Consider the following 20,506-nt stretch of genomic DNA (forward strand, 5'->3'; position numbering starts at 1 on the left):
CAACTTAATTAGTCAAAACATAAATAACTTCTAAATCATTAAGAGAAACAAGTTCAAATCTCTATCGAAGTTTGAAGTTATAATTAAATAAAAAATAAAAATTAAAGAATGTTCGTCATTTTCTATCTAAAGTGTACTCTTGCTGACGTTTCAAGCAAAACAAGATAAATTTGAGGCCATACTGTAGGACTTTTTTCTTCGGTGGAGGTAAGGGATCGAACTATCAACCTTATCAAATCATTATTACCTTGTCTACTAAACTATACTTGAACTGACACCCATAACTAAAATATAAAACGTTTACAAGAACAATAAAAAAAGTCCGAACACTCATCAATATTATGGAAAATGGAAGATTTTCCTTAAACACTCAAAAAAGGATAAAATTTCCAATCTCTGGAACTAAATATATATTGTGTATGATCAATGACAAGGCCTTAAACTACTATTGTTACAACACGAGCCACCTTTGCTTCGTCTAATCCTCAATAAAATCAAAACAAAATAAGTGAAGTAGGATACAAAACCAACTAAAGTCCTCGTGGAGAAGGGAAAAAAAGGAGGAAGAAAGGAAATTAAAGATGACATTCCCATGAAAGACCAAACTTAAATATTAGAAAGGCACACACAATAATAAACTTGCTTAATATACGTGTAAGAGAAGGATATACAAGAAATGGATGATTGGAACTAATTATGGATATAGACTTGCCTGCTCAGTGTTTGTTATTTCCATGGCGGAGATGGTGGTTGCTTATAGATGAAGTCTTGTGAGGATGATGCACCATAATTTAAATCAAGATTATGGAGCTGCTCCATCAACTGAGAACGTCTCTCCTTGAAGAAATCGAGCCGTGTCGTTAATTCTACCAATGTTGAGGAAGGCACGGTCGCGTGTCTCGTGTAATCCAAAACCTGGGAACAAATTTTTAAATTTCAATGTAAAAGATGTTCTAGACCTCAGACATTCAGATTTAAGTTTTCAGAAATGGGTGTATTCACCTCTCCTGCTTTTGAAGTAGAAGGCAAAGAAGCAGAATCAACAGCGAGTTCATCCACCGACATGCTAGTTGAAACCTCGGTACTTTTCGAGTCACTTGGACTTATTGAATCCATAAATAGTTTCCGTGGAGTTGGCTTATTACTGTTCGCAGATCCTAATACTTGTCCTTTGATATTTCTCCAATCACTTCCCATGGAACCCTCCTGAACCAAAAATAGAAACAGATTTCAGTTTAATTTACAAGACGAGGAAGGTCAAAATAAAATGAAAAATGAATTGTTAAGTTGCAGATAAATTAGAGCATCCTACTCCAAGTAGAAGTCAGAAATGGAAATATTATATATCTTATCTATTACGTATCTGCCTAGTGATAAAGCTATACAACCAGCCACCAAAGTTAGCATACCTCATTCCTTTGTTTTCTTTCATGATTAACAAAAGCAAGGGTCGAATCAAAATCTTGCTGAAGAAATCTCCTGAAAGAAGTAAGAATATTGAGGAGAAAAGTAGAACTTTCACAGTGTAAAAGCAACACTATTTATCAAAGCACTCAATGTCATACACACAAATACATATATGGTAAGACCATAGCTTTCATTGAAAATTCATTGAAAAAAATGACAGAATATATAAGCGCATACAAAAAACAAGCACACAAAGGGAGTTTTCAACTACCTACAACTTTGGCTCATTACGTATCGTCGTCAAGCTCACAATTTTAAAACGCGTCTACTAGAGAGAGATTTCCACACCCTTATAAGGAATACTTCATTCTCCTCTCCAACCGAGGTGGGATCTCACACATCTCCTATTCGTTGATGATACTATTTTTTTTTTTCTCGAGGAGTCATTTCTCAATCTAAATCAAATATTATTATTTTTTAAGGAAATCTTGTGTCATAAGATTAATAGAGGCATCAGTTAGGTTTTAGGTTTGAATAGTGATCCTATCAAGCTGAGCAGGTGGGCAGCTGTAGTAGGCTGTGAGGTGGGAGCCTTCTCTTCCTATTTAGGTTTACCTCGTGGACATAATTTAGGAGCCTAGCATTTTGGGACTCTATCATAAGAGAAATTCGAAAGAGGCCTGCTTCTTGGAAGAAAAGTTTCTTCTTGACATGCCAATCTATTTATGTCCCTGTTTATAGTTCTTAGTGCGATTAGCAAGCCATAGAGAAGCTTGTGGGGAGTCTCCTTGTGAGGTGGGAGTGGCATCTAAGCCATCATGAATCTGACAACTTATGTTTGAGTGAACTCTAAAGGGGTTAAAGGCACTTCCAAAAACCCATGGAAAGATATTTCTGTTGAACTCCCTGTTCTTTCTCAATTCGTTCACTGTGTGGAAGGGGATGGAAGGGATATTTACTTTTGGGAGGATATGTGATTGGACAACAATTCTCTTTGCTCCGAGTTTCCTCACTATATCAATTATCCTCTTTGAGAAATCATTTAATGGCTACAATCTTTTCTTATTTTGAGAACTCGATGTCTCTCTTCTTCGTTAGGGATACACCATCCATTGCCCAAAAAAAATACAACAGATGTCATGGCTCTTTTAACTTTGATGGGAGAGGTTTACTTTAGCCCCCAGAGTCAAACGGCTTTCCTACACCTTCTTTTTGGTATATGGTTAGTCCTTCCCTGCAACGGTTTGTATCTTATCATTAGAGTGGAAGGTGAAATTTTAAATAAGGTTAAGATCTTTGTGTGGCAGGTAATGCACAGAAGAGCGAACACCTTGGATCGGGTTTCAAGTAGGGTGTCCAATTTGGTAAACTGCTTTATTGTTTGCAGGAGTGTGGCAGAGAATTTCAATCATATTCATTAGAGATGTGGTTTTACAAGAAAACTGTGAAATTTCTTTGAGGTGTTTAACTGTTGCTTTACTAGTTCTCACCGTTGTAGAGAGACAATCAAGGAGTTTCTTTTCCAACTGCCCTTTCGTGAGAATGAGCTTTTTTGTGGAAGGCTGTATGTTATTTTGTGGGGTTTTTGGACTCAAAGAAATAATTGGATCTTTAGATAGTTGGAGAGCTCTCCAAGTGATGTTAGGTCCCTTGTTACATTCCATATTCCTCTTTGGGCTTTGGTTATGAAGTTATTTTGTAAATAACCATAAGGTCTTATCTCATAATTTGAGCCGCTCCGTGTACGCTTTTCTTTTGTACTCCTCTGCATTCTTTCATTTTTTTTTTCCCTCAATCTGATTTATCATTTAAAAAATTAAAAATTAAAAAAAAAAATCCTCCAAGATGCCAAAAACCAACCAGAGATTTAACCATAGTCTAATAACCTTAGGACCTTCAAACTAACAAACCAACAAGGTAACTGTTGAAGGAATGACCTTAATTATATTGGTGTAAACTCTAACCTTAATTAAGGGATGATATGACCTCCCTATTTTCCTGTATTGTTAGCTAATATCGAGGAATTTAGTTAGATTTATTTTTTCTGTATTGGTACCTAGAGATTTAGTTAAATTAAGTTTTTTTGTATTGTCACCTAATAGGTATTTAAAGACACATATACTCTTCTAAAAAGTTAATAAGAAATGTGAGCAAAACATAATATCAGGAACTCACAGTTGAGAACCATGATTCTGAACATGTTGATATCGGTCACATGCCTCAGATAGAGAACCATAGTTGTGTTGTCGTTGCTGATTCAACTGGTGGTGGAGTTCAGCAACTTTCTGCTTTAACCGAGCCACATCTGCTTCAGCAAGAGCAATCTCCTCAAGCTCGGCCCTCGTCTTCACACCAGCAAAATCATGCCTCATAAGAATGAATAAAACTAATGGAGGTGAAAGAAAAAGTAAATGCCAAAACATGCAGACAAACCTTTGAATCCATGCCACGCGAATTATTAAGTTGTCCAGAAGACATGCTTAGGCCAACTTCCAAAGCAGCTCTAAGATCTCTTTCTGCTTGCAATTGCTCTTGCAATCTTAAAACCTACATGATCATTCACATGCTAAGAAACGTATTTAAGAAAACGAATATGCATTTAAATGCACAAAGCATCTTAGATGAAAAGTTTCACTGCTTGTTGGAAAAAAAAAAAATAAGAAGAAGAGAATGAGGAACAAAATGAGAAAACTATACTATATCTACATAAATAACTTCCAAGGCCACTCCCGTCATCAAACCAAATCTCAGAAACTAATAGTTATGAACATTTTTTTATTAAAATTGAAAGACCGGTGTTATAGTATTAAATTTTGCGGCTTAATTATCCCAAAAATTTACTAGAAAAATAAACTACAAGCATTCACCATCCCAGAAACGTACATCTTGTTCAAGTGCCAACCGCCGCTCATGCAAAGCTTGTTTCCTTCTTTCCAAGCTGGCTTGTAAAATTGCATTTCCTCTAGCCTACACAATATGGTTATTCCGTAAATACTATAATCACATACCAGTTCTTCGAATAGCAAAGTTGGAAAGGTTGACTACCTCCTTGGCAATCCTCTGTTGCAAGTCATTTTTTGTCATCTCAAGCCTCTGAATAGCAAGTCTACAAAATAATTGAAATTTGCCTTTAGGGAAAAGACCAGTTCATGGTGAAGCAGCATTGGGAGGGGAGGAAAAGACCCATGGAACCAACAAAAAGTATACGATGTTTCTCGATAAGAACCCCAACAAGTATAGAAGAAATTTTGATCCAGTAACTTCAACTGTACAATTGTCTTCCTTCAAAGATTTTTTTGTATAACTATAGGAAGTAAAAATATTAGACCGTTTACACCAAGATATAACTTGGTAAACAACAGTGTCGAAAAGTTTTGTGTAGGTATGTGTCTTTTCTGCAAATATTCTCTGATTTCTTTCTTACCACATATTCCAAAAGAGAGTCATGATAAGGTTTTTTCATAATAGGGCTTTTGCGTTCTTGATTCCTTCACAGATTTATATATATCATTTAGTTCTTGAGTTGTACATTGGTCCTTCAAAGATTTATATATATCATTTAATAAGTGTCCAAAACTGACCAATGTACAACTCAAGAACTACCCTAATAGGAAAAGGTATACAAACAAAAAGATTTTTTTTTTTTTTTTTTGTTTGATAAGGAAATGATCAATGTATCTCATTCAAGAAAGAAGCCAACCTACACAACAACCTAGGGAACGATTGGACAAGACATCCCTTTTCCCAACGAAGGGTCATACATCCAAAAAAATAAAATTAGAACGTTATTATTCTATTCCAGTTACTCTGTGCGTGAAATTTTGTCCACTAATGATTTTTTCTGTTTCATTTCAATCAAATGTCCAAAACGTGGAAATTGCAAAACAAGTCCTAAGCACCTTTGCCATGCCAATCCTCATGTCTTCCATAACTATAACAGAATTTGAACCTTTTCTGAATATATTTTTTTCCCTCTTTTTGACAAGAAACATGAAGGAGCTAATTAAGCACGTCTGTGTTCAAATTGAGCTTATAAAAATCACAACATGCAGACAGATTTCGTATATTAAGCAAAAAACCAATGAACATCTTACTCTTCTTCTCCAGAAGAATCTACTGACTCAATAGAGGGTGTCTTTCTTGCCTGCAACAAATAAAATCAAGATGAAGTTTTAATTTAATGAACCAAGCAAACATTTTAAGGTCCAGACTACTGCACAAGAGTGCCTGTATTAATATCACTTGTCAGTATCAGTGATCATTTTTTATAAGATTGTCTGTATCAGTGATCATTTTTTATAAGATTGTCTGTATCAGTGATAAAAAGAAAGCATAACAAATAATCTTGTTGTAGCAGTAAAATTGATTGGTTTGCTTCTATTTTTCTTTCTTTCTTTTTTGATGAGAAATCAAGCTTTTATCAAGAAAACTGAAGGAATAACACCTGTTTATTTGTTTTGTTAAAAGAGTAACTCTAGGTGCTCAGCAGCACCTCAACTAATCCTAATCGTCTAAGGATACCCCACATGTCTACTCATTAGATCTCAAGAAACACAAAGAGAGATTCTAACCTAAGACCTCAGCATTTGTATGCCAAATTCCCGAAATCCTCAACTCCACAGGTGATGAGGAAGTGGCTATCACTGCTAGTCAATTATCACGTTCCATATGGCTGTTAGTTTTTATTGTGTCCTGACCTCCTTGAGCATTTCGGACTCTAATTGTACTTCCTCAAAGAAGTGGATAAGGTCATCCAGAAGCATAATTTGACCAAAAAAGTTGTCTTTTTTTTCTTTCGACAACAATTAAAGACAGTTCAAACACATATATCATGCGGTATTGTTATGGCGCATGCTCGAAGGGTCAGATGGTTTGTGCTTCATTAAAAGACTAAGATATTAGCACCACCTTTTCATGAGCTACCCTTCATTCAAGCCAGTGGAAGACCTTTGCAATTTTTATGCTTCTTGTGTTTCCTATTAGTGTTGACTTAACAATATGGGATCGTTTTATGAGAGATGTGGTCGGAAAGGAAAAGGAGGCTTTTACAGTATTTACGCACATGTTCTTGCAAAAAGTTTAAGACAGTAAAAGGAGAGAATAATTTCACTTCTTCTACTCTAATATTCTTCAACTAAAAAAAATGAAAACTTACATTGCTCCTTCCCCAGAAAGTTGTTCTCTTAGCATTAATATTAGAGCTTGAAACTTTACCAACTTGCTTCCCAGAACTTGACTCATTTCCTGGATCCATTGAATTTAAGATCTCTCCCATTGATCGGTAAGATTCACCAGCAGGCGAGATATTTGGAGTTTCCATCTCAGTCAGAGTGCTCACATTTCCTTTCTTTTGTTTGCTTTGGTCCCCAATCGGTTGAACATTGGTGTCGGAGTTCTTATGATGATCAAGACATGAATTTGAACTCTGAGCTAAGTCATGATTTTCTCGTGGGGATCCAACATCCGAGTCATCACCTCCAAAAGGCTGTTCATATACAGAAATTTGTGCATGTTCATTAACATTTCATTGGTTAACAAGGAAATTATTCAAGGAAGAGAAACAAATAGTCCTGATGAGGAACAGCACAAAGTTCTATCGATTTTATGTCTGTGTTGACTCAACTTAATATTAATAGATGATAAGCACCATGACTTATCCAGGTCTTTCACTAGAGAAGGTAACATGCATTTCTGGATGGAACCGAAGCAGAAAATTAACTTGAGAATATGCAACATTATCAAGATCTTACATTATTCAAGGCCATAGAGCTACTAATAAATCATCGACAAAAAGAGTTCAATAAGAATCCCTCTACACAAGAAAACTATTCTTCAAATTACGCTTTGGGAGATTCACCAATAAGCTTGTTGATTATAGTAAGAGTTTAGTTCTCTTCTGCTGCATGTATTTTCCATCGTTCTTTTATAGGAAACAAAAAGAACATTAACTTCCAAAACAGATTTAAAAAACAATTTAGTAAAAAAAGGGGAAAAGAAAAAACAAAACGAAGAATTTGAAGGTCAGAAATCCAACCATGAAAAAATTAGAAATTACAATAGTTGATTGCAACTGTAATAGCAAATGCTTTTAATTTCAAGTAAACATTTTTTTTTTTTTTTTAATCAATTTAGCATATGGTCCTTCCTATGAATCCCTGCCTCCAGACCAAGGAGATTTTGTATTTCCCTTGGTTCTATTTTTATAACCCTTTATAAGATCAATGATATGCCTCTGTTTTTAATAAAGAAGATAAAGACAGAAAAATTAAGGAAAAGTTAACCAACAAAAATGCAGTGTTTCAAAAATTAAGAATCAGGAGACAGAGAACCTTATAGTCATAAAGATCACTTCCAGCATAGCCACTACTTTCACTCAATTTTCCACTGAGTACACGCTCAGGATCATCATCTGTGTCTGGATCAACCCCGTTTTCCACATTGTGATAGCCATTTCCTTTCACATCAAGATTTTCATCATCAGTGGAATCATCACTTCCACTATTTTCAATCTGAGAATCTGCTGAAATTGAGCATCTGTGTAGATTCTCATCCTGGAAGATATCACAAAAAACAAAAGAGAATCATAATGATAGAAAAGAATTGAAATGCAATTAATAAGTAATTAGACTGTGTTTGTCAATATTGTTACCCAACCACTACTATGTTTGTTTTTCCTCAAGCATAACAAAAAGATTCTGTGTTGAAGATTTTCTTTTAATGAGAAAATTTATATGAAAGGAGATACAATCGGGGAATACAGCCCTACCCTGAAACAAAAAAAGGAGGATGCAAAAAGGGAAAGCAAAAAAACAAAGGTGGATATCATCTTCCAACTTGGTTGAAATCATTTTATATGAAGAGCTTGAAGCTCGTTAAGGGACCAAGTTACCATTTAATCTTTCAAAAACCAAACTGCAGCCTTCTAGCAAACACTAAGAAAATGCTTAAAAGGCAAGTACTTACATCAAAAATATTCTCAAACTCCTCCATAAGAGTTGTAACAATTGCTTGAGCATTATTAGCTGCATTGGCAGCGGCAAGCAGCTGTGCAGAGTTATCACCACTTACATCAAACTCATCTTCCAACTCACATTCACCAGCTAATAAAGGTCGTAACAGCAAAGGTGCCATGCAAGCGGCAACAGCAGATGGAGTCATCCGATTCTCGTGAGCATGAGAAGAGATGGTATGCATCATCTTTAAAACTCTAGAAAGAGAATGAAAAATCAAATTGACATATTGGGAAATGCAAGAATGATATGTTTATTATTAAAAAAATGCAACGATGATAGAAAGTTCCGAAATTTGCGACAGTATTTAAAGACAGAAAATTCAAGCTAGCCTACCAAAGTACCAAGAATACAGAAAGCTTACAGCTATAAAAGTAAATAACTAAATTTTAATGGAAAAATAAGCTTTGATTAAGAAAAGAATGAAATTAAAAAATTACTTAATTAGGACACGTATGTAAACTGATGTCAAATTAAAGGGAACGGGATGACAACTACCAAATGGCAAACCGTAAGTGAAATATCATTCTTACAAAGGCAAGTTCCTCTGCAAGTGCAACAGAGCTATCATAAAATGCAATAATGTTATACATTTTAGAATGCACAACATAAGATCAACTGTTTACAAGTACTGTGATCTTTAAGTTCTCTTATTTAAAGGATGAGGATGTAGTGATCTTTAACAGAACCAAGTGAAAATGAAAAATAAATATTCAAATTACAGATGTTAATGAGGATGATGAGCGCCAGAAAAATGTAAGAAAGGCATTGAAGACATTTTGAGTTGAGGCATGAGAGAGATCACTTACTAAATAATATATTTACTGGAGTACTTAAATATTTAGACAATACCTATTAGCTAAAAATTCGTACCAACCTGAAACATAAATTTACTTCAGGTCTTAGAAACTGAATACATGAATGTCTTTTAAAGCAACTATTCTATTCTATTCTTAAACTGCCAATTTTCATCACTACATACCAAATTCCCCGTAAGAGACGTACTATAAATTAAGATTAACATAACCAAAGAGAAAAAGACAATCGGCCAATTGATAGACCTTGCAATGAAAGCCTTCTCTTCACAAGTACTTTTTTGCAATATGATTAAATGAATATGATAAACAAAAGATCCAAAAATTTACTTTGAAGGAAATGCAACTATAGATTATCACTAACCTTTGTAACAAACGCCGGTTTGGTTCAGGAAAAGTCTCCAATATAGATGATCGCATGGCATTAATCCGCACCTCTTTTCGATCAATTTCTTAAACAGTGGAACAATAATTCAAATGATCAATGCCAATCCATTTACATTTTATTAAACAAAACAAGCCAAAAAGTGATCATCCCTGATTCTAAGATGATTTGTTAGATTATCCTCAACTTTAAATGACGAATTCTCTCACATTCTATCCACAACCTATGATTTGTGCCACAATATTTTCTTTTCCACACATGTAAGGGGTTTCAAAAAATTATAATGGGGTTAGCGAACTTACTATAAGCCTCAAGCAATGCAGTGCAGCACGAAGCTGGAACTGGTGATGAGGGAAGCTCTCTTAGAATGTGCTACATTCCAAGTTACTCATTAAGAAGCAGAACTTGAACATATAAATAAAATATCAAGGTAACCATCAAGTAAAGGGAAGTACCTTAATACAATCACCAATGACATGAGCATCCTCATCAGAACCAAACTCTGTCTTGCCTAGAAGAAATAAATCAAATTAAGGCATGTGTTCCAACTTGGGATGCTTCTATTTGATAGCAAATGGATCATCCACATAATTTTTAGTTTACTTATTTGTTCCCTCACTAATTAGAAAATTTTAAATAATACCTTGTTCATATTCCTGAACTCTACGTTCTACCTCTTCAACATCTGCAGACTGCCGCAAAATCCCTTCTACCTTGGTGCCTAAAGAGAAGTTCAAAGAAATAAAGTTGATTTAACAATATAAAAAGTGAATACCAAGTTTGCATATCATTTGCATCAGAATCAGCCAAGAATATCTCTTTACATGAAGGGAAGTTTTTTAAGCTTCAATTTAAGGACATGATCTCTGTGTTTCTCATTCCCTAACTCTCATACTATTAATTATTGCATTGACTCTCTTCTCATATTTCTTCCCGGGGGGTTGCCACCTCTGATTTTTTCATAGGTTCTTTGGTGCTCAGCCCTCATTGGCGTGTTCTGCACAAATAGGCCACAAGGGATCCCATTCAGATTTTCTCAGATGTTCATTTGCAGCGAATGCTTCGTTGAGCTATCAGAGTTCCCATGGAATGATTTGGGAGTTTTTGCGGAGTTCCCTTGGAATGATTTGGGTTCCTCATGTAGTACTACGATTGAAGAGTTTCTACACTACCATTTATGTAAGATTGGGAAGCTTTTGCGACAGGCCAATTTCTTTACCATTTTTTGGAGTCTCAGCTCAACAACACAGGAAGATATTCCAGGGTGCAAAGGGTGGGTGCATGGGAGATGGTTCAGAGTACTATTTAATATAATGCTTCCTATAAGGTAAGATGAGAAAAGATAAAATTAAAAGTGAAATAGCTTTTCAGGATGATATGTTCAGCACTTTCACCGTTGGTGTCGAATAGAATACAAAATTTTGGTTGGAGACAATGATTTTGGAGTTAATTCTGAATTTTTTCATTCGGGGTTGGGGTATTTTTCTAGTCCCATTCGCCAAAAGCAATAAAATTGTCCAAATAGCTGTATAGCTCAATCTCAATATTAGATGGGCACAAAATTATAGCACCAAAGCACGCTTTCTTGAAGCATTTGAGATGAAAGAGTATTAAAAATCAAACCATCACTGTTAATAATCAGAAAAAAGAACAACTAAAACATGGATAAAAGAAAGTGTGAATTAGTAATGACCTGATATAACAGATCTACAAAATAAGAAACAGAAATTCAAAGGCACGAAGTGAGAATAGCACTAATTTCATCATAATTTCAAAATAACCTCTTACCGAATGTTTCAAGAAACCGAAGTGCTTTCTCAAGGAAGGATGGACCTCCGTCAATATCTTCCAGTGCAAGTAAAATAGGTCTTCCCACCACCAAAGATTTAACAGGACGCTTATCTCTCCCTGGATATAATTAGTGGAACATTGATGGATTAAGCAAGCGAGTAGGCCAGCATAATCCAAGCATTCAAAAGGGAATAAAACGCGTAATGAACAAGTCATTGCAAAATGATAGCAGAATACGAACATGGATGGAAAGAGCTGTCAATTTTTTCATTAGTGTCACTCCGAAAAATCCCATTATGTCCCATGACAAGGGCAGCACTTGGTGCCTGTGAAAGGGCTTGTTCGAGGGCCGTTTTCCATTCAAACAGATCATCTGAGGTCTCGGCCTTTTTATCATGAGGCACAGGAACAGAAGGATCAGATTAATAAAAACTTAAAGAAACAAAATATTATTTACACATATGATATGGCCTAATTAGAGTACCTTAAGAGTGAAAGCTCGTCCATCACGACCATCAGGAAACAATACAGTCAAGAGCTTCTTATCCTCTCTAACAACCACACTACATGAATAAAGTTGCATGCTTAGGTTCAATAATAGGAAAAAAGAAATTAAAAATTCACATTCATATTAAGAACAACTTACCTCCCTGAATTATTCAAGTCTATGCCCCCCAAAGTAAGATTTACTTCACCCCCTCTTTGAGGAAGTGCACTCTAAATACAAGACAAGAAAGATATCTCAGTTGATATAAATCAATCATGCTACATCCCATCCAAATTAGAATTGTTCATCAGGGAAAGACAAGATAAGAAAAGAAAAAAGAGCTACAAGAAAAGCATTTGGGTGAAGAAGGGCTCCAAAGACGAGTATCCCCTTATTGGGGCCGAAAACAAAAATCGCCAATCATAGCTAACAATGCCAAGACATTTGTTGTTTCCTTATTAGTCAACAGACGACAGAAGCCCACAAAAGGAGACAGTTGAGACTCCGACACGGAAAGGATAGACGAAATCAAACGGGAAAGAAGACAATTGAAATAAACGGTGAAGCAAAGAGCATAGGGGTCTATCCCCCAACCCCGTATCCTCTCAAAAACAAGTATCTTCTCATCCCCCACCACCAAATGAACAAATTGGGAAAACAAAGGAAACTCAGACGAAATATCTTTTCACGAATTCCTAGAGGTCTCATGACCCCACCATCAGTCCATCCCAGAGAAAAGGTCCATACTTACAAACGATAACCTTTTGTCATAAGGTGCCAGTTTCATGATAGAATCGTCAGAGCCATTTTTCCAACAAAGTCGTGATTCATCAGTCCATCCCTGAACACCTTCTGAGAGTCATCTTTCACCCGCTTCCAGTTGTCTTGAAAAGATGTCATCGAAAACCCATTGAGACCCTAGGCCAAATTTTTATCGAAATGAAGAACAGCCCTTTTGATCTCCTCCATCAAGAAAGGGGTTTCCAGAAAAACTTTGTCCTCTAAGGAGATAGGGAACTAGTCCACACCTTCCACAAAAGGTTGGGGTCCTACCAAAGGGCTAAAAAAACGAAGAGAAGAACAATAGAATCTCCCCCCCCCCCCCCCCCCCCCAATATCCTTATCCTTTTTCAGCACAATCCCAGCCTCATACTCAATAGAACTAATGAAATTCTTACTCCTCTCACTGTGAAAAAAATATATATCATGTTACAGGCTCCTTCCCTAGCCCAATCCACCCTAGCCTTTTGTCTCCAACCGACTGTTTCCTTTTTGACAATATAAGCGAATTCAGCTTTAAACCTAAACACTCCACCTAACCAGACTTGCCCAACTCCCCCTCCATCGCTTGAATTTAAAGATTTGCAACACGTCAACCACATTGCCCTTTCAATCATCCAGCTCAGGAGAATAACTACCAACACAAAGAGAAATCTCTAGCTTAAGGAACTGGCCATCTAAATTCTCTAGCCCAACCAAACTGATCGAACAAAAATCTCTACTTTACAAACTGGCATACAAACTTTATGAAATTATTATGTGATCATCCAAAATAATTCATAACGTTTCTCTAATCCAAAATATGTCATACCAAGATCATCCAAAATGGATTGGATGGAAAGGAAACAAGTCATAACAGGATCATCCAAATACCAAAACAATAAATAAAACTAAAAACAAGGAAGAAAGAAAGAACGAGGATATTTTAACTATACTAACAGGATCATTTTTAAAGAAAACTAGGGAAGTGCGTGTAAGGATGAACCAGCGCTTCTTCCAAGATTTCCAGCCAAGTCCTGCACAAATTTTGTAGCGATGGAACATTAGCAAAAACACTGAGATTGATGTAAAACCCTTTCCAAGAGAAATAAATAAGCAAGTTAAGTTTAGCATCATAGGTACTGGAGGAAAATTGAAAAAAAAAAAAAAAAAAAAAAAAAAAAAATCAAAGAACAAGTGAAGGACTGCATAGATTATTTCACCGAGGAGGTCCATAATAGCTAAATATTACAACCCTTTTGTTTACTACAGCTGGGAGGAAACTCGAGTCAACTAAGAATAAGATATTGAGAACTATAACACATCCAGAGGTCTTCATATGAAATATGCAAAAATAAGTTCATATTTTTCCCAATTGGGAAGTCTTTTTGTAATCCCCTCGGCTTGATGCGGACCACTCATCTACCCTTTTGTATTCCTTTCTTTGATAATGAAATTCATGTTTCTTATCAAAAAAAAAAAAAAAAGGGTATAGCCAATACTAATAAAGGATAGTCATAGTTAACAGCCTAACAAATTAATCCTAACGTCTGACTATATGTTTAACAAAAAAAAAGTTCTACATGAAACATGAAACATATGTATTACTTAGAAAGACTCCATTAGCCTTCTGAACTAAAATTTTAATTCATGATATAACTTCGTTTACAATGTTGCACAAAGAAAAAATGTCTTAAGTAGTCACTTGCTTAAATGTATACTTGACAAACAAGTCCTGTACATAATTATAATAAACTCTCGAGAAGCCCTACTGAAGCTAAAAATTTAAAGTGACAAAGAGGAGGGAAAGGAGCCCAACCTTTGGATGATATGAAAAGCGGGCCACTCTTGAAAACCTGAAGAAATCAAACTGAATAATGAGTGCTAAATTACACCAAATGCAGGGCACTGAATCAATAAATCGAAAGAAAAATATTCCTCAAGCATGAAGCTGCATCTTTCACATGATTACATGATTTTTTATCAGGTGTTTCACAAGTACAATGCTATCAGTTATTGTGCATTGAAAAGCTCAAAGGTCATCTGGCAGTACCAAAAGGCTGTATTTCTTTCCAAAAAGCTCAACCTAGATGAAAGTGAAAAAAAAGTCTACACAACAGCTTGTAAGCGAAGCCTTAGGAAAGAAGCCAATGGTTATTAACTTATTGCCTCATTGCAAGCTTTCTATCTCTTCTTTTTAATTATCAATTAGGTCACATTCTCCTCGATTGAAGTTGTTTTCTTAGTAAATATTAGGACTCCTTTTTGTGGGGCAGTTTTTTGCATGCACTTGTATATTCTTTCATTTTTCCTAATGATGAAGGCTTGGTTTCTCAATTAATTTTTTTTTAAAATGACCATTAGTTCACTGCTTCTTACGAGTTTGAAAGAGGTTGTTCCAATTTCCAATAGGTCAAATCATATTGAAAGTGGACTCAAATAGATGTGATATAGGTTTGGCTATTCTTGTGTCCAGCTCATTCTTCTCTTCTTTTTAATTAGAAATATCACCTATTGTCGAGACACCTTTTATAGGCTAGTTCTTTAGTATGCCCTTATACATTCTCTCATTTTACTCGATGGAAGCTCAATTTCTTACCCCCCCAAAAAAAAAAAAAATGTGACCTATTGCTAAGACGAGTTCAAAGGACGTAGGACATGAAAAGTTACCAACCCACTTTAAAGCAGGGAAGTTTGATATGAACCAAGACATCTTAATCATGCAACATGAAATTGAAAGAAGATGCAAAAAAATGTTGTTCAAATTACCACAAGATAAATCAAATTGTAATTCATGTCAAAGAATCAAGTTTTATTTTTTATTTTTGGATGGTTACGAATTTTGGGTTGGTGGTAATCTAGAGTTATGGTATTTCATTAATGTATTTTAAGACTTTCTTTTACTTTAAGGTTACATTTACATAGTGGCTAATTATGGTCATAAAGTATGAAAGTTACAACTCTTGAAATGCTTTGTGGAGTGTCAAAGGTTTTCTTTTGAGGATAGATAAAGCCAGTTATGTTATTTTTGTAAGGGAGACATGGAAAATATAGTAAAAAGAGCCTTCCTACTATTTTTTAGCCAAATGCAAATGTCTTTGTAATTCTAGGCAGTTTAGGTCGCGGGCTTAGAATCACTGAAGCTTGACTTGACCAATCTTACTTGTGGAGTGATTCAAATCTCAAACAAGTGCTCTTGCCTTGGGACAGTGACTGCAGGTTCCGATCTCCAATCCCCAATCCCCACTTTTAAATATATTGCTTTTTATTTTTTATTATCATACATATTAGGTGGCAGCCTATCCTTTATCCTGTACTAGAAAAAGAAAAGGCATGATTCTTCATTTTATCTAATCCTTGGGGGAAATAATTTGAATTCAGTTCGAATTGAAGAATGTTGTGCAAGATTCTTAACCTCCTCTATGTATAGAAAATTTCTTTTTCATCTTTTGACCCTTCACCAAAAAATGAAAAAAAAAAACAAAAAAACAAAAAAACAAATCTTCCAGAGAGACCATCACCACATTATACGAAAATGCAAGATTTCCCCCCACTTATGAGGGTGAGGAAAACCCCAAAAATCTTTGTATCCCAATAACCTAAAACGAGGCTGCAACAATTCTCACCCATAAACTTGTAGGATTTCTTTTGGAGTTATGGGCATGATCGATGAGCATTCAAGACAAAAAAAATCTCCAACTTTCTCTGGAACAAACCATCTCACGTGAAAGGCAGCCAGAAATACAATATATAATTCCTACAAAAGTTTCATGACGAAATACTTCAGGTACCTGCCACCCTAATATAGAGCAAAATAGTTTGCTGGAAGAGTCATAAAAGACTCTAAAGATAGTTCAAAGGAAAGTTCTCACTTCAATTGGCATAATGAACTTCGAAACTTGGTATATCACAAGTATGTGCCTTGTCTTTCAAAGCAGGATAAACGATTGGAGAACTTCGTTTTAGTTTAGCTCCTTGTGCAAGGCTGTAGTTTTGTATGTCCACTGTATCCATTCATTTTTCTCAATGAAACCTCAGTTCATGTCCAAATAAATAACCTTACTCCCGCTGCCAACTCTCTGCACTCTGCAATCTGGTCAAAGGCTTTAAAGAAACCCTCAAACGGATTAGATAGAGAAGCTCACTCCTGGATCTCCCAATCATAAATTCCTTTTCTAATGTGAAACCAGGGGCAGCTGGAGCTTGAGATGTGAAATCTCAGACCATCAGAAGCCAAAACATACTTGCTCAGATAATACTATGCAAAATGAATGTCAACTATGGGAGGAAAGTCCGTAGCCACTTGGATATGAGAGTAGAATCATGTTTATGAGGCCATGTATAGGGCTGAAGAAGCCATAGCCAACTCGTTCAAAGGAAATAAAGGGGGAAAGGAGACAAATACATCTTCAAAATTATGAATTGAGGATGGAAACTTCAATCGGTTAAGTGAATAGTCAGTTCCAAGCAAATGGGTGTCGTTTGAACTCCTTACTCAAACCCAACTATTGATCAAGTTACTGTTGATGGTTTCTTTTTGTGTGTATCAAGATTTGTACGATACGTTGAATAGAAACACAATATCAAACTGTGGAGATGTATTGATCAAAGAGTTGAAGGCATTTTTTGAAAGCCTACAACTATTAGGCAAAGAAACAAAAGAAATTTAGTTCAAATTTCACTACAGTAATCCTAATTCGATCTAAGTATTCGTACTACGATCACTTAGTTTAGAAACTAAATGGTTGAGTTCCTACACTTGCTACGATTCCGGACTTAATATAGTATGCGCCGAAAACCATTAATTCTACATGATTGGACCTAAAATCCTCCTCGTACGTTTTTCCGAAACTAACAAAAGCATTTCCAAACATAGAGAGTAAATAATTTTTTGTATAAAAACAAAAGCATTTCTAAATCAACTCTCGGCATACTTCAAATCCAAAACAAACTTACCGTATTCGAAGCCCCAGCTCTGGGACGCTCAAAAGCCGCCAAGGAAGCAGACATTCTCACCGATTCACTCTGAAGCTACGGCATCAAGAGCACATCCAATGCGAGTAACACAGCCACTCAAACCGGTCAACATTCACCCAAAAACCAGTCCGATAGCTAACCTCACACCTCCAATCAACTTCCTGAACACGGCAGCATCGATTGCCGCAGACACGACGACAATGCCAGATCAAAGAGCAGCTCTGACAATGAATCAGTAAGATCCAACAACAAGAGTGAAGGAAAACTGATTCCTAGGGCTGAGATTTGAATACAAACACGAAAGAAGAGCACCGCAAACCCAAACCCAATCACCACCTCATTTCATCTTCAAATTCCCTCCATTTCGCCTCCTCCGATTGGATTGACGAAAAGTCTGATGAACTGTCACCAATCGACAACAATTCACCAATCTTGTTCGCTTAAAACAATTTTTTCGCACAAATTTTTCCTTTAAGATTTTGTATTGGATTAGGTAGATAGAACAACAACAGTGGTTGTGAAAGTAATATGGCAATAGAGAGAGAGAGAGTTACTTCGCTTTTCACCTAATTTCGGCCGTGAGGAGAGAGAGAGAGAGAGGAGCGAGGGGATTTGGACATGGTAGTGGCGGTAATGATAAGCTGCGATCGTGTGTAGTCAAGTTCTGGTCAAAGTAAACTAAAAATCCAATCAAAACGAGCCACGTTGGAATGTGGATTAACCCTTAATTATGGAGGTAATTTAGATTTATAAATTTGTCAACGTGATTTGACTCATAAAGCTAATGAAAATAAACAAAAATATTTTTTGGTTATTTTATTTTTACTTTTTTTTTTCAACTCTCAAGAAATATTATTGGTAATTTTTTTCAAAATTTTTTTTACTCTTCTTTCATCAAATTAATAATTCAATCAATATATTTTATTTAAATTAAATTTTATATTTAAATTATTATAAATTAGAACTCGTGCTTTTTCTTTGTGGGCACTGGTACTCCCAAGTCATTCTCGAAGTGGACCGACAGCTACCCGTCACTAAAAATCTTGAATATTTACTTCATGTCGTCGAATACCATTCACTTTCCCGTCATTCTTGTAGCTGTCACCTGTAATCCGTACTGGAGAGGCCGAGATTGCATTCACTTATTTACCGCTCGGCTCTAGTACCAAAGTGGAAAGCTTTTGTTATTTTTATAAAAGTCCAGTAACTAAAATGGTTTAATCACAAGACTATAACTTTTGACGTGGCAGCATATTACTGGCTGCACATCCAAGAAACTGCTGTATTGAAAAGCAGAGGATTATCACCGCACTAAATAAAAAGAGTTAATTATTAGAAAAAAGAAAATAGAAATAATTACAAAATAAAGTAAGCATAATTACCACGCGCGAGATTTCTGCGCGTGAGAGCCACAACAAATAAAAATCTGCGTGGGGCCCACAAGCCAATGAAAATTTAAGAACGAAAAACGATGCCTTGGGGCGCATGAGCGTGAAGGAGAAGCATCCCACACGAAGAGGGAGCAATTTTATTGTGTGGGGGTAACTGGCTTGGACGGTAGCCGGTCAGATGCAGCTCTGGACTTCTTGTCCATTTCAGTTACAACGCAATAAAGTTACGCTTCACGTTTTGTCTTTTACGGTTCTTATTACCGGCCGTACCTGTCACCTGGGCTCATTTTAAGTAATAATTATTATTATAATACAGCAGTTAAAAAAAAAATTAACCCGCAGTTAATAAATTTTAAGTATGATGCCACGTGGCAGCTAAGAATATTCAAATTTACCTTTTCTTAGGATACAATTATTTTTTAATTATTTAAAATTTACCTAATTAATCTTAAAATTAGTCTTATAAAGTTAATTTCATTAATAATCATAATTTCCATGTCATCAACATTAATAACTATTTCAAAATTTATAGACTAATAATAAGAATTTTTAAGATTTATAATTAAATGTGAACGTGAGTAAAATATAACAAATTTTTACGAACAAAAACAAAATATTAATTAATATATACTTAAAAAATAAATTAATATAAAATATTTTAACATTTTAATTAAATAAATTATATTTAAGTCAAATAAAATAAACCTAAATTAGCATTATTCGAGCATATTGAAATTTATATTATATAGTATGCTAAGAAAATGAAATTTGCGAACTATATTTTATAATTTAAATAGTGAGAGGGCTCAATAGTGTGGGCCAGGGCCGAACTTTTGAGGCATTTATTTGAGAATTATATATAAGGCTCCTTAAATGCAGATGAAATTATTATTATTTTTCAGGACACAAATTATTGAAATTATTGTTATTATATATTTAATATTTAGTCGGGGGTTTCTTATTGTGCACGATACAGCTGTATATTATTATTGCAATAATATTGATTTCTTTATTAATGTCACCGCCGTATAAATTTATAAATATATATATATATATATATTATAATTTTTATCTCTAAATTCTTTACTTTTTTTCGAAAAATAATCAAAATTTAATTTTGTAATGTACTATTCAATTATTAAAAAATATATTTATTTACTATGCTAACGTGTAATTTTCATTTCTAGACCATAGGTTTAAATTTATATTCCTCATTTTTCAATCATAGAAGAAAATAACTATAATTATTTAGGAATAAATATGAATATAATTCGTCAAATAATTAATATATACTTATAATTTCGAGATTATAAGTTTTAAACAATCAAAATTAACATATGAGGATTATACTATAGTCTCACGTGAATATAATTAATTTGTTTGTTGTGGTCAATTAATAAGGTTTTTCAGGATCATATGATATCTTATTTTGATTTTTTTTTTTTTTATTTGACGATTCATCATTTAATTGAGTCGTGATCCAA

At 34.9% G+C, this 20,506-nt stretch overlaps 1 protein-coding gene across 1 annotated transcript; it reads right to left on the bottom strand.

The window, feature by feature from the left end:
• Positions 1-378: 378 nt before the first annotated feature.
• Positions 379-18,189, bottom strand: LOC111780075 (rho GTPase-activating protein 7). Its single transcript, XM_023660352.2, has 22 exons — positions 17,611-18,189; positions 14,474-14,510; positions 13,615-13,691; positions 12,055-12,125; positions 11,893-11,971; positions 11,650-11,794; positions 11,406-11,525; positions 10,261-10,338; positions 10,073-10,128; positions 9,920-9,989; positions 9,597-9,684; positions 8,371-8,614; positions 7,737-7,958; positions 6,563-6,892; positions 5,502-5,551; positions 4,453-4,513; positions 4,291-4,374; positions 3,841-3,954; positions 3,583-3,752; positions 1,410-1,479; positions 1,003-1,206; positions 379-915 (listed from the first exon to the last, which is right to left on the bottom strand). Exons 1-22 carry the CDS (start codon positions 17,662-17,664, stop codon positions 727-729), a joined length of 2,613 nt encoding a protein of 870 aa, XP_023516120.2. The 5' UTR covers positions 17,665-18,189; the 3' UTR covers positions 379-726.
• Positions 18,190-20,506: the final 2,317 nt, after the last annotated feature.

The sequence above is a fragment of the Cucurbita pepo genome, chromosome 18, assembly GCF_057944985.1.
Source record: "Cucurbita pepo subsp. pepo isolate OVF chromosome 18, ASM5794498v1, whole genome shotgun sequence".
NCBI lineage: Eukaryota > Viridiplantae > Streptophyta > Magnoliopsida > Cucurbitales > Cucurbitaceae > Cucurbita > Cucurbita pepo.

What these genes read in the sequence shown, in the direction of transcription:
- LOC111780075 (XM_023660352.2), bottom strand. Translation starts at nt 17,664, where the DNA reads ATGTCTGCTTCCTTGGCGGCTTTTGAGCGTCCCAGAGCTGGGGCTTCG. An exon ending in GTGATCTTTATGACTATAAG is followed by an intron (nt 6,893 to 7,736) that starts GTTCTCTGTCTC and finishes GTATATGAACAG; the next exon opens with CCTTTTGGAGGTGATGACTC. An exon ending in GGTTGGCACTTGAACAAGAT is followed by an intron (nt 3,955 to 4,290) that starts GTACGTTTCTGG and finishes ATGATCATGTAG; the next exon opens with GTTTTAAGATTGCAAGAGCA.